Source organism: Eucalyptus grandis, chromosome 1 (genome assembly GCF_016545825.1).
Source record: "Eucalyptus grandis isolate ANBG69807.140 chromosome 1, ASM1654582v1, whole genome shotgun sequence".
Lineage (NCBI taxonomy): Eukaryota > Viridiplantae > Streptophyta > Magnoliopsida > Myrtales > Myrtaceae > Eucalyptus > Eucalyptus grandis.
Window position 1 is genome coordinate 40,156,409 of NC_052612.1, and position 13,648 is coordinate 40,170,056.

The following is a 13,648-nucleotide window of genomic DNA, read 5'->3' on the forward strand; positions in this document are numbered from 1 at the left end:
CATTGTTGATGGATATGTAAATTGCAATAATATGTTTGTTCTTTCAAGGAATACAAAAATAAAACAAAAAAATAATTGACCGGTTTCGAATTAATCCTAGAACCAGACCGGACCCATAGGATTGGACTAGTCCTCAATCCCAAAAATTGAGAATCAACACTGTACAGGTTGATTTCTAAATATGTGTTGGACCGGCCCAACCCAGACTATGCTCTATCATTTATCTATGTATCTACCCAATGAGAGGCAAAGTCATTAAAAAGGGGAAAATTAGAGCTCGATACGATCAGAAAATTTTGTCATCATTGGTTAAGACATTGATGTGGTGCGTCAAGCGATCAAATTGCTCATGTTAGTTCATTATGTCCATACGCCCAGGTGCGCTCTTATGAACGAGCATGCCCAGAACAATGACACGGGTTCATCATACCGACTTGCAGCGTTTGCTGAAACGCGAAATGACTTCAATCAGCCAGATCCTTCAAAAGAAAACGTGTGTACATACATCATGATCAAGGTCGGAAAGCTGTGGTACTTGAAAGCAGATTTCGGCACCAAATTCTGCTCTCCATCATAACAATATAACGGAGAGCCAGCACTAAATGAAAACCCGACAGTTAGTTCACTTCGGGAAACAAGTACAGGAACGTCAGCTGTGACCCCTCGCCATCGTCCCGGACCACACAAGGAATCTTCTCACTGCAATTTCATGACATGAGACCCTTCTCAAAAGGCTCATGAACACGTTAAAACCGTCCCGGAGTAATTCAAATTCATCTCATTTCCCTTGCTCAAGCACAAGCTAGATCTCAGCATGCAACTATCTGTCCAGATCAAAGGAAGAAGGCAGAAATGCGAGAAAGAAAAGAAATAAACATCCTAACTGATCACATTTACTCTAGTATTTTCGATATGATTATAAGAAAAACTATAATTCTAGCGTAACCAACAGCAATGGACCGCATTCGTCATTGACCAAAAAGAGGGGAAAGAAGAACAGACTTGGCTCGTCTATAAATAAAATACAAGCAAAAGAAAGTGACAGCATACAGTAGAAGCAAGGAATGGCAGAAGGCCCGAAGAAAAGGCATGAGCAAGAAGCCGCCTGCCGAAGAGAGGTCCCAACTCAGAGTCAAAATGCAAAATTTATTACTGATGCAACCCTGCCTAGCGTTTCATTTGATATTGGACTCTCAAATGAGGATTGGAGCGACTTGCATCTTTCAGGTCCAGTTATCTTGGTTTCGGCTGAGGTACAGCGTACTGCATCAACACCTGTCAGGATCTTCTGCTGCGTTAGCACCTTTATGAAAGCCCCAAATATGACCTATTCAAACTTTTCATGCAATGTAACCATTGCTAATTCAGTGGCCGTCATTGATTCCATGAGTTCCACTCATTTTGAAATGCAACGAGGACCACGTGACCAGGTTCATACGCTATCAATTACTTTGCCCAAGGCACTTTCGTCCAACTGTTGATCAGTGACCACCACCTTAACCAGAGCCACCACCACGCTGCCTCTTAAGAGAATCTCCCCTCGGACCATAAGGTCCGTACATATTTGAGCCATAACCAACTAAAGTAGAAACTTTAGCTGGAGGTTTCGGATGCCCACTCATAGAATCTGAAGTTGAAGGCTGTTGGCTATTTTGACTGGACAAGCCATTATTTTTCTGCTTCTTTTTTGATGCAGATACCCCAGCTTTCGGACCTCTTGAACCCTGGCCAACTGAAGCAGAAACTTCAGATGGAGGTTTCTTATGCCCACTTGTAGAAGCTGAAGACAATGGTTGTTGGTTATTTTGAATTGACAAGCCATTAGTATTCTGCTTTTTCCAGGATGCAGAAAACCCAGCTTTTGGACCTTTTGGACTATGGGGCACTACATTAGAAACTTCAGATGGAGATTTGCCATGTGCACTCGTGGTAGCTGAAGAAAATGGCTGCTGAATATTTTGACTTGGCAAGTCATTGTATATCTGTTTTTGCCTGGATGAAGTATTCTGCTTTTCCCTGGATGCAGCTAACCCTGGCTTCTGACCTCTTGGACCATGGCCAACTGTAGTAGAATCTTCAGATGGAGGTTTCGCTTGCACACTTGTGGAAGCTGGAGAAAATGGCTGCTGAATATTTTGATTTGACAAGTCATTATTGTTCTGCTTTTCTGTGTACAGAGATGACCCAGCTTCCCAGTATGAATATGTTGAGTTATGATGTCTGTCAGGCCTCATCAGGAATCTAAGGAACTCACCAAGTTTCCTCCTATCTGGCATGAGTTCATCACTCTCATCTGCCTTCACCATTGACATTGATGAGTCAACATGTCCTGAGGGTGACAAGATCCCTGATAAACCATCATAAGATAGGATGCACGCTGTTGCATATACATAAGCCCCAAGGACTGGAGGAAGAACCTCATGTGGATGAATGACCTATAAAACAATGTTCAATTGATCAAAATCATGAAACAAAGTGAAACAATCCAAGTTTAAGAATAGAAACATTCAGAAGAAAATCCCTCACCTTGAATAGGATTGCCGCAGACAGTTGCTCTCTCAAGCAGTATATCCTCGCAATATCAAGTGCAGTGGAACCAAAGGGAAGCCATCGATCAACAACCACTGTTACTGGTGCATCAGGGGAGGACATGGTCCGTTCTCCATCTCTTCCTTGTGAGTTGTCGTTATTTTTTGTTTGGTTCTCATCGCTGTCTTCATCATAGTCACTTTCACCATCATCACCATCGTCTTCGTCATCGTCATCGTCATCGTCATCGTCATCGTCAGAGTTCCCAGGAGCCACGGCAATTTCAGTACCCAGCAACAAAACTGGAAGTGGCCCCACCACGGTGCAATTTCGTAAAAGAGTACCCCCATCCCCACGTGTTATCTCATCATACATGAACAAGGGCTGATCATCAGTTTTCAAGAATGATAACTTGTAGTTTATTGAATGAGGATGTAAACGAGCTCTATCACCATTAGCAGTCTCTACAAAACGTTTTCCACTTCTATGACGCGGTACTAATCTCCCAACCGATGGATATAAACCGGCAACCAGAACAGCATGAATTATACCTGGATCATGCGCATTCAAGCTACAAGTAGAAACATCCTCAGGAATGAACCGATTGCGTGTCAGCTCCATTTGGAGCTGTTTCCGCATGCCCGATAACATTCTCATAGTGCTAGAGGATACAAAGAACTGAGAACAAAAGCGTGCTTCTTGACCCTTGTCCTTAGCTTTCTTCCAGCACTCAAATGCTGCTACAACTGCTAGTTGATCACTCTGCCCATAGTACAGTGAAGCCAGCTCAGCTTTAGCTGCTGCTGACTTTTTCTTTTCATTTGGTAACATTGGCAGGGTGAATGGGTCCCTGTAGTCAGAAGCACATGCAAGAGTCAATGCTGGGTCAAGGCAGTTCATCAATATGGCAAAGAGAAGCATCTTGCTTGTCAGTGGATGAACAGGCAGAGAACCAAGCTTCTGCCCAAGGTCCGTCAATTTTTCATCAAGAGACAAAGCACCAATATCCTTGAGTATATTGACTGCATTCCGTATGGTTTCAAAAACCGGAGGATCCAAAGTCTTCATTAAAAAGTCCTCAAGGTTGCCATTTGGATTAAGCAACTTCACCTGCCAAAAGATATTAACCAAATTAATACAGCACCCTCTTGGGCTTGCACGGTTTTTTGCTATCAATACCTACTCAAAACTATCAAAGCAAGGAGAAACATTATGAGCATGTTTTGATGCCTTAAACTTCTTGCTCTGACATTTAGACTGGATGCGTGATTTATAACTGTTGGCTTTCCCTTTGACATTTATTTTATTCTAAATACAACAGTTAGAATTTATAACTTCTTAAATTACCATTTTGCATCTTTTATTAATCGATCTTTTCTCACATATATTTCCGCTCAAAATTTCAATAAACACAAGAAAAGGCAAAAAGTAAGAGGGAGTAACTTCATGTTTTTGTCTTCTACATCAAAGTTTTACAGGTTGCTTTTTCAAATAGCATTGTCAATTAAAAGCTAGAAGTGAGAGGCCCCATAGACATGCTTTCCCTTATCTAAAAGAGCATATAGCAGTTGCACAAAAATGGTCACCTGGAGACAAAGTTCCTCAATTGGCATTCTTCTGATCTCAGGTACTTGGAAATCAGGCAAAGAAGCTGCTCGTAATTTCGAATAAAGATGATAGCATGTACCAGGTTGACAACGGCCTGCCCGACCCTCTCGTTGCTTTGCACTGGCTTTTGAAATCCATGAAGACTGGAGAGTCGACACGTTGTTATAAGGATCATAGCTTTTCTCTTTCATTCGACCGCTATCAATAACATAAACAACATCATCTATGGTGATAGCAGTCTCAGCAATATTAGTTGACAAGATGATTTTGCGGCAACCAACGGGTGGGCGTTTGAAAACCTTTTTCTGTTCCATAGACGGGACCATGGAGTGAAGAGGTAAAATGGCAAACTTAGAAGTATCTTTGAAGAAGGGGGACATAAGTAATCTACTCTTGGCTCTATTGATATCATCCCATCCTGGAAGAAAAACAAGGACTGCTCCATCTTTTGAATCAGTACAAATTTTCTTCAGTAACTGCTCTATAAGAACTACATCGATTAGTTCAGGATTAACTGTCGAAAGATATCTATCAAGCAACAGTTGTTCATCCACTGAATTTGATGAGGTACTCTCCATTTGCTTTCTAATCAATTGAGCAGCTTCTTGTTGGTTTTGACTTTCAGCCCAATCCAGTGCAGTTGCACCATCCTTTGCTTTTAAGAGGCAGTCTGCACCAAAAGAGAGCAGCATGCAGACCTCACCTGCCCTACCCTTACCAGCAAACACCATTAGAGGTGTCATCCCAGTTAAGGAATGCTGGTAATTATAAATTTGTGGCGTTCCTTCTGAAGAAACTAAATCAAGTAGCGGATCAAAGTCATCGCTGGACCATGCCAAATTAATAGCATCATCTAAAGCAACCTTATCTTCCTCTGTCAGCATTTGGTTTTCATCAGTGATGCCGAATGTAGTGGAATCCAGGTGATTCTCTTGTATTGATTTAAGCATTGTCAGTACATCCTCCAAGTAAAAAATCCTGACCTGAAAAGTAAAGCGGAGTATAACTATATTCAGTTTGCAGGATAAACTAAACCCAAAATGAGAAAATTGTAAGAATATCATTGTAGCCGTTACAGGGTAAGTGAAACCCGGGACACGAATAACTGGGCAGCCACCAAAATAGTTGGAGAACCGTTCAGCATCGAGAGTGGCACTCATTAGTATCTGTAAATAAATTATTGAGAAAATTTAGTGTATGATATGGAAGAAAAAGAAGAAAAGAAAAAGGAGGCAAATGTTCTAACATTCAGAGTATTATTAACACTAATCCGTGGAGAAAATTAAGAATGTCTATGCAGGATTATCATCCTGTTATACAATGGGATAGTAGATTGTCCATAATTAAATCATCTAAATCCCGTTTTAATATCTTTAATACAGAGAAGAAGGAAAAAAGGGACTAACCAGACGCAGGTGTGGGTACGATGGAAGCATGTCTCTGCAAAAAATATACAAGTATCATAACTGCCACTGTATTCACATCATCGCACTAGCTAGACTTAACAAAAGTAGCATTTTAACATCAAACAAGAACATCAAATTTCATCAACAGTCTCCCCATTGTTTTTGCTGCCAACTCAAGCAGCAGTTTTAGTCCTACCCAAGTTGTGCTACACACACGCCAAAGTGTCCAACATCGATCTTCAACCTCCAACAATGCCACCAGACCTTCAGCCCACCAGTGGAAACGGAATCATCAACATTCCACACAATTCAGACCATTGCTAGCATAGTAGCAGCAGGTTTACTGAATAGGCCCACACAACACCTCTTACTGATTTTTTATCTAAATAAAGTGGACATAATTTATGACATAAAACGTACTGGTGCATGCAGACATGAAAATTGCTACTGAATTGGAGTGGTAACTCCTGGAGATTCCATATTAATCAAAATTACCTTAGAATTGCCAATATAAAATCCGAGAAGCGATCCCTTTCATGAATTTCATCCTACCAAGTGAAAAGGAAACATTACCACAGGCAAAATGGTTTTGTTCACCATCAAAACAGGTAAATGCTGTGATTGAAATAGTAGTAGAAAATGTAGAAAGCAAAGATATATATGGCTGGATAAAACTGGCAAATGTCAAGTTCCAACAGCACAATCTTTCTAAAACCTCTTTGACCGATACTGTTGACCAGAGACAGCTTGCCCATAGTCATCTTCAAGACATAGCAAGTTATAAACCCGTTTTCATGATAGATATTAAACAAATCTGACACAATATTTATGAACCCCACTAATGCCTTACAAAGACTAGTTGCCTAGAGGGGGTACCATGGGGGTATTGTTCTGGATGGCTTGGCTTGTAACCCTGGTAAATCCCAGGATGCATCCTATAGCAATTGCTGAAGTATGAATGCTGTAGCTGCTAACAACATGGTTTCCAAACAGCTTAACTTTCATCCTTAGAAAGAAAGGTGCAAATCTCATTTTGCTGGTTTGCAATACTTTAGAATTCAAGTCATAGCATACGATTTCAGATACTTATCAGGCTTGTGCTGTAACTGTCACCATAGTTCCTTCTAACCCAAGCTAGCACCATTTCATCGCAGACTTATGTCCCCTTAACTTGAACTTAGGTGATCAGGAACACTGAAATACCAAAAGTTTGGGCAAAGATCCTAGATTCTGGTTCCCTCAGAAACCCTGTGAATGATGCTAAGAAATTGACTTCGAATGCCGCTAGAACCATCTTGAGTTGGATACAGTCTGATTTCTCTCATATGCTACAGAAATTAACTTCTCAGCCATCAACTGATTCAAGTATGACTAACTCATACCAGACCCAACAAAGAGATGCTGCTAAAATCAATATTCAGTCACAACCAAAGCATTATGTACAGTATTCTAGAGCAAGGATAACTGCCCAAGACTCTGCATTTGCAACGCTTTTATCTCTTCAGGTTGATAACAAATGACTGTTGTCAATTAATCCAACCAGGAAAAGTCATCCTTCATACAAAGCCTCTACTCAGAAACAAAAATAGAGAGGTTCATGACACAGTACCACAATTATGTGAGTTATGTCGGATAAAGGATGCTTCAAGTGCCTATTGGAGGCTTCACCATTTGATTCACCAGCTCCTTTTGAAACTAACACTCTCAGTAAGACTCCATTGGTGCAAAAAACAATTGATGAGTGCTTCCCTCCCTTGCTTTCCAGCCGTATCTGACATTTTGGAAGCATATAATTAATTACCAGCTACCGACATATTCAAAAAAGGTAAATGGATATAAAATCAGTGTCATAATGAGAGGAACTAATGTTCCTTAATAATCCAATCATAGGTCCGTTCAGATCTGTAACAAGTAAAAAGCAATGGAATATCCAGTGAAACACGTTAAGATTTGAGAATAGAGACACAGGCTACAGAAATTTCCAATTAATTCGCAACTTCATAAGCATTGTACATTAAGCATTGGCAAGGGTTTCTTTAGGATTCAATTCCAGCGGCTCGATATAACAGTTACGTAGGAATTGAGGGTAAACCTAACACAAGCCGATGCTTGTCTCAGAAATAGGTCGGTCCATCTCTAGTTTAGGAGAGACCAAGTTTGGCAGCCAAACAAATGAATCTCGTCAAAATTATTCTTCAGTTGACAATTCAATTGCTGCAGTTTGATGAGTTGACCAAAAAAGAAAAAAATATATGCTCAACGAATAGAAGATTGTACTGCATCCTAGAGTACCCCAACTACACAATATAACAGTAACAAGAAAGGTATAATGCGTGGACAGGTCATAACCAAGCATCTATGGTTCACAAAAAAAACAATATCTCAACTATGCATTACAGTATTCGACTTTTAGCTTCAAAAGGTCCGTTAGGTAATTGAAATTTGAACATAGATGCACTACACTCAACTAGCTCGGTGAGATATCACTGATTACCTTGTATCCAATATCCTCTCCAATATTTTCTCCTCTTTCAGAAGATATTCTCTCAGCAACTACACAGAAACAGAAGACAATCAGTTTTTAACACAAGAGTCAGATAGAGTGAGTTTTAATTAGCCAGACTAACGCACCGGACGTTGCAGAGATTCGCCGAGGTTGGGTACAAACAATCTTACACGCCTCACCCTTAGCCCACATCGAGTCCAGAAGAAACTGAGGGACCTGAAGATTACATGCTACATTTAATCCTCAGAATATATTGGAAATAGCAAAAATCTGCTTCTTAAATTTTATAAAGATCTTAAATGATTAATGTATAAAAAAAAGCATCCACTTGGACCAACAATTCAAGAAACCATCTCCAAATGTCACAACTTACAATCGAAAAAGGTAGCGTATCGAAACATGTAAACCCCGATATTTTCACCGTCAAAAACACCAAATCAAAACATGTAAGCCCAGATACTTTCACAGCATAATCACCCAACCAAATCATGTGATAACAAATGCAATATACAGTCAATCGATGTCATCCTATAAACAAAGTCAAACCACTTGGCCTTCATGTTGGACACCAGAGACAATCGCCCTTCATTTAATCACCTCAACTTGAGGCCACATAAAGTCAGCTTTGAGATAAGCAGTTGAGATTGCCAATTCGGGATTGTTGTTTGCTTGAACAAAAGATTGAAACATGTAACACTTGTGCCACAACAAAATGGAGTAATAAAAACATTTAACGGTTATGTCATTCCAAGCAAATTCATCTTTCTAAAAGCACAGGTCCTAGAAAAAAAATAGATTCAAAATAAATTAACTTAAGAAAAACACTAGGGCTTGCCTATTGGCCACCATCTCTCACGAGAATGGGGAGGCAGAAGTATGACTACCCCTCCACATTCGGAAGGTGGAAGCGTGGTGATAAAGAATAGCCTTTGAGCTATTTGGGGCGTTTAACCAGAATTTCAAGCTTTGCAAAGGATATTATCGTACCCCAATAAAACCAACTCTACAGTTTGCTGGGAACCAATGAAATTCAATCTTCAAATAAACTTCGACATAACCATAATTTCCAAAACTGCGTCAAAACGGTAATATTATGTCTTCCGATTCTTAAAGTATACAGGAATGCGACGGAGGATTAGGGCTTCAATTGGAAAAGCAACAGCCACAGGATAGCGAGCATGCCTCCACAGAATATTTCAGATTAAACATGATTTATGTACCATAAAGAAAACAAAGCAAAGAGTTGGTAACCTAACCTGTGTGGTCTTTCCACATCCAGTCTCACCAGATATAAGAACTACCTGCTTTGGATACAGAGCAAGCAATGAGTCCAAGGATGAATTCAAGATTATAGTCAAGCGTATGTCCAGAAAAGTCCTCGAATGACAACATTGGAAATCAGCATACTAAAAACAAATGCATATGTTTATAAGAATAGCCTATATGATATTAAGCATAAGGCAAAAATAACCTGATGACACTCTACAGATGACGTGATGACATCCCTGAAGGATGCAATGGGAAGCTTAGATCTCTCTTCAGTAATCTGCACGTGTAAAATCAGACAAGTTTCGATATTACCATGGATTTCTTGTAAACCATATTCCAACCAATTGAAAACACCAGTAAAGACACTCCCAAACCAAGAAAAGAAATCTATAAATTGATGTGAGCAAGATAATAGATCTGGAACCTGTTTCAGGTTTGCAGCCTTCTCTAATCTAGCGGAAAGTGATTCCACCTTCTTTGTGATATCTGCCTTATCCATTGGAGGCCTGCAAAATATGTCATCTCTCTGCCTTTCTTTTCTTCGTTCGCTTTTTTCTGTATGTTTTACAGCAATTTGCTCACTAGTCCCTCCCTCGCCTGGTGGGTATCTTATGAACAGATCATTCAAAATCTCCTTAGCCTCCTGAGATAATGTCAAATTAGACATACTCCCCTTCTCTTCTGAGTTTTCCCCCTTCCCTTTAGACTTGTAAATAGAAACACGCCTTTGATTGCCACGCCTGAACCATGACCATCCAAGAAAAGGAATCCCAAAAGTGAATTATCAATATCAGCACCCATTTTTTTATTTTCAGAATGAGCTTACCCAAGTATAAATCACTCGAGAATGTTCATAGTGACACGAAAAGTTTACATCCTAATACTCACCCAGAGCTTTTAGATGTCATTCCCATCTTCCTGCAGACTTCATGCACTACAGCTCGTTCATGATTTGACAGGTTCTCATCAAATGTTAACACTGCATGCAATGTTCACAAAATGACAAAGGACTTTTTCTCTTCTTCTTTTTTTCCTTCTAAAGGGACACTCATCCAAACAAGCAAACCGCATAAATAAAATGGAGAAACCCAGGAAGCAAGAATAGCCCTAAACCAGAACATCCCAGTGAATTCAACCAAAACTAAGTTTCCAAAGCTTGTTATTCATCCTGATAAACAAAATATGATGAAAGCATCTAATTCAAGATGTGTTAATTAGAGCATAAACAAAAGTACTCACAAGAAGAAAATGAATAGTCATATATATGTTAGAGAAGAAAATTGAGATAACGATTCAGTCAATACTTCACTGACCTATCAAACGATGAAATAAACAACATATAGCTACACCTTGCACACATTTAATATCTCCCTAGGAAGCATTATGACCTATCGCCACAGAACAGATCAAGATAATTCACAACGATCAATCCTAAAAATCCCCAAAAGAGAACCCACTGAATGTTTGTATGTATTGGTGCAACTGGTCAGATATAAAAGGGGGAGAAAGTACTTGGACTTCGTCGGTTTAGTTCTAACTTTCAGGAGCGATTCTTCATGACTGAGAACAGTTTTGGACGTTTATTAACCCATAGATCAGTTATCCATCCTAAGAGCACTGTTTTTCTCATGGGATACCACCTCCTCTGAGGCAACTACGGTGTGGTAGGAACATGAGACATTCTGAAAACACTCTCCCATCCCTTCACAACAAATTATCTCCCATATCATATGAATCGCCTATTGCAAATACATATGCATCGTTACAAATAACAAACAGCCATCTAACTACACTATGCCATGTTCCAATGATCTTCGAAAACCTAAAGCATTAGAAAGTGAAGCAAATTCAGGGGTTCAATGCAGTAGAAATCCTAAAGAAAGACTGCAAAATCAAAAATTCTTTTTTCACACCGCTCAACAACATTGAGCTAGACATTCTGCCTCATCACTCCGGACCCGTTCGCCCAAAACCTCAGTCCAAGGTCTCCGCTCCAGCGAAATCCTCATACACACGCGAAAATCAGATTGAAAAGCCCCAGAGCTCGTCATGCTCAGACAGCATTCAGCAGCAACCAAGCTCGAAACGCCAATCACAAACGAAAGCGAACATCGACTCCGAACGAGCTCTCTCACGCAGCCACTCCCCGGAAAGAAGGAGAAAAAAAAAGGAAAAGAAAAACACCGACGCGAATCGTACGAGCGAACGCGACACCGACGACGAACGACAGACTTCTCGAGCTGACTAAAGCGCACCTTGCTGCCTGGAGGCGCGAAACTGCTCGAGCCTCTCGGCTATCCGAATCCGCGTCAGCTCGGCCACCTTCCGATTGGGCTTGTTCTTCTCCTGCTGCTGCTGTTGCTGCTGCTGCTGCTGTGGCTGCCGCCGCCGCTGCTGCTGCTGCTGCTGCTGCTGCTGCTGCTCTCCTTTCCTCAGCCTCTTCTTCCCCATCTCCGCCCCCGCTCTCCGCTTCCCCTCGCTCGCCGGAATGCAAATCCGCCGCTCGACGCCGGGAGCCGCTACGCGCGGAGGAGGTCTTGACGGAGCCGGCGGAGGTTTCGGGAGCGTCGTCGTCGCCGGCGGCGAGCCCGTGCGGCGAAATTCGGTGTCGTTGCGGCTTCGAGGGAGGTGGGGAGGCGAGAGAGCATATGCCTTTTCGTTTGTGCCTTCGCCGCCTCGCAATCGCCGGTTCTCCTTCGTTCGTTCGTGTGGAACCAAACAATGCCGCAGCGTTTTTGAACGGCAATTTATCATTTCTTTCCTTTCGCCCCCGGTTATTTTTATACATTTTTTTTTATTAAATCGGCTGCCAGTCCAAAAAAATAATTTACCACACAAATGATCAATAAATTTAAATGATCCATAAATTTAGCTCGAAGTCTAATATAATCCAAAAAATTTTACTTTGATCAATATAATCCATGAAATTTTGCCTAATACGCAGTAGGGTTCGTGAATATTTAATTTTATAATGTAATATATAGACTTTTGGTACATGTTTGAAGGTATTTGATATTATCATTTCATTAATTCAAGTTTGGAAATAACATTGAACAGTTTAAACTAAATTAAACACATATTAAAAGTTCATGAATCGCATTAAATAAACTGAAAGTTCAAGAACTAAATTATACATTGAATTTCAATTCATAAATCACTTAAATAAATCAAAATTTTAGTGATTTGGAGATAATTACGCTCACTGGTAAATTCTATTACCAAATTATTCAATTCATGTGAATACGTATGTTTTTATAACAGAAGGTGAATCCGGAATTTCTAATGTAAGACGGGAAATGTATTTGCCGAAATCAAGCGCATAATATATCGCACGCTAGAGTTTCCCTCTCGCGGAGTTCCAAGGGGGTGTAGATTTTCCTCATATCTCAACATGGGTAATGCCTAAAGTGTCGCTCCAGTTTGCCTCATCGTGTCCTCATTTGAAAAGGATCGAAAGTACGTATAAATTTAAAGGCAATAAGAAATGCGTGGACGGTGATTATCGAAAGATCGTATAAGTCCCCTCCAGTCCAATCTGGCGGGTCGCTCCTCTCTCGAGCGATTGTCCATCGAAAACAACGTCGACGATGGCGAACTTCCAATTCGGGCAAGTCGAACGAGGCTTCCTCAATTGGAATCACGCGCTTTGGCCAATCCAACTTATTAGCCAAGAAAGGGTCGAAAGGTGCCCAATCCGAGCACGAAAGCGGCGTAGCGAATGAGATGGGGAGATGGGGAGATGGGGAGACGAGCGGGACGTGCTATCCCAAGTTACCGCACACGTGCACGGCCGCTCTTCCCAGATTTTCCGGATCTGTCGGTTCCGTGTCGCTAGAAAGATCTCGCGCATGGTCCGAGGACGCAACCAAGACCTATCCTAAGGTCCTGCGTGTTCGGAAAGAGTACCGCCTATTCACCGGCCCGGCAAATGAACTTCGGGTGCTCGGATCTTTTGAACGACGCTCCGGGATGGCGTGGTGTCGAGTCGTGCCGGTTTGGGGTGAAGTGAAGGGAAATTTATCTGCTCTTGCCGTGGATGTCGTCCGAAAATTCGTTGGGGTGTTTGCCGGAAGTAGATTGAACGACGGCTCAGTTAGGGGTGCGTGACAACATTGCTTCAGAAATTGTTTTTGAACAAATAAATTTTTCTATTTTTATTTTTGGACGAATTTCTAAGGAAAAAAATCTGTTTGATAACTTAATAAAATTTCTATTTCATAAATAGAAATTCGTTTGATGAGCAAGAGAAGAGGCAGAGAAGAGGCGGAGGAGAGGCGGAACAGAGGCGAAACAGAGGTAGAGAAGAGGCGGAGGTCGCGGCGAGGGGGTG

The 13,648-nt window shown here is 41.1% G+C and overlaps 1 protein-coding gene across 2 annotated transcripts; it reads right to left on the reverse strand.

The window, feature by feature from the left end:
* Window positions 1–867: 867 nt before the first annotated feature.
* On the reverse strand, window positions 868–12,047 carry LOC104442350 (DExH-box ATP-dependent RNA helicase DExH6). 2 transcript variants are annotated; one of them, XM_010055757.3, is made up of 14 exons: window positions 11,574–12,047; window positions 10,207–10,297; window positions 9,743–10,058; window positions 9,521–9,595; window positions 9,306–9,350; window positions 8,175–8,265; window positions 8,038–8,096; window positions 7,153–7,314; window positions 6,039–6,091; window positions 5,544–5,577; window positions 5,214–5,303; window positions 4,116–5,120; window positions 2,527–3,639; window positions 868–2,435 (listed from the first exon to the last, which is right to left on the reverse strand). In XM_010055757.3, exons 1-14 carry the CDS (start codon window positions 11,767–11,769, stop codon window positions 1,497–1,499), a joined length of 4,269 nt encoding a protein of 1,422 aa, XP_010054059.1. In that variant the 5' UTR covers window positions 11,770–12,047; the 3' UTR covers window positions 868–1,496. The 2 variants fall into 2 exon arrangements, with proteins under 2 accessions (XP_010054059.1, XP_039170023.1); XM_039314089.1 differs by lacking the exon at window positions 10,207–10,297 and having other exon boundaries at window positions 11,574–11,697.
* Window positions 12,048–13,648: the final 1,601 nt, after the last annotated feature.

What these genes read in the sequence shown, in the direction of transcription:
- LOC104442350 (XM_010055757.3), bottom strand. Translation starts at nt 11,769, where the DNA reads ATGGGGAAGAAGAGGCTGAGGAAAGGAGAGCAGCAGCAGCAGCAGCAG. An exon ending in AGGCTGCAAACCTGAAACAG is followed by an intron (nt 9,596 to 9,742) that starts GTTCCAGATCTA and finishes TTACACGTGCAG; the next exon opens with ATTACTGAAGAGAGATCTAA. An exon ending in TTGAGGAACTTTGTCTCCAG is followed by an intron (nt 3,640 to 4,115) that starts GTGACCATTTTT and finishes ATCTTTTGGCAG; the next exon opens with GTGAAGTTGCTTAATCCAAA.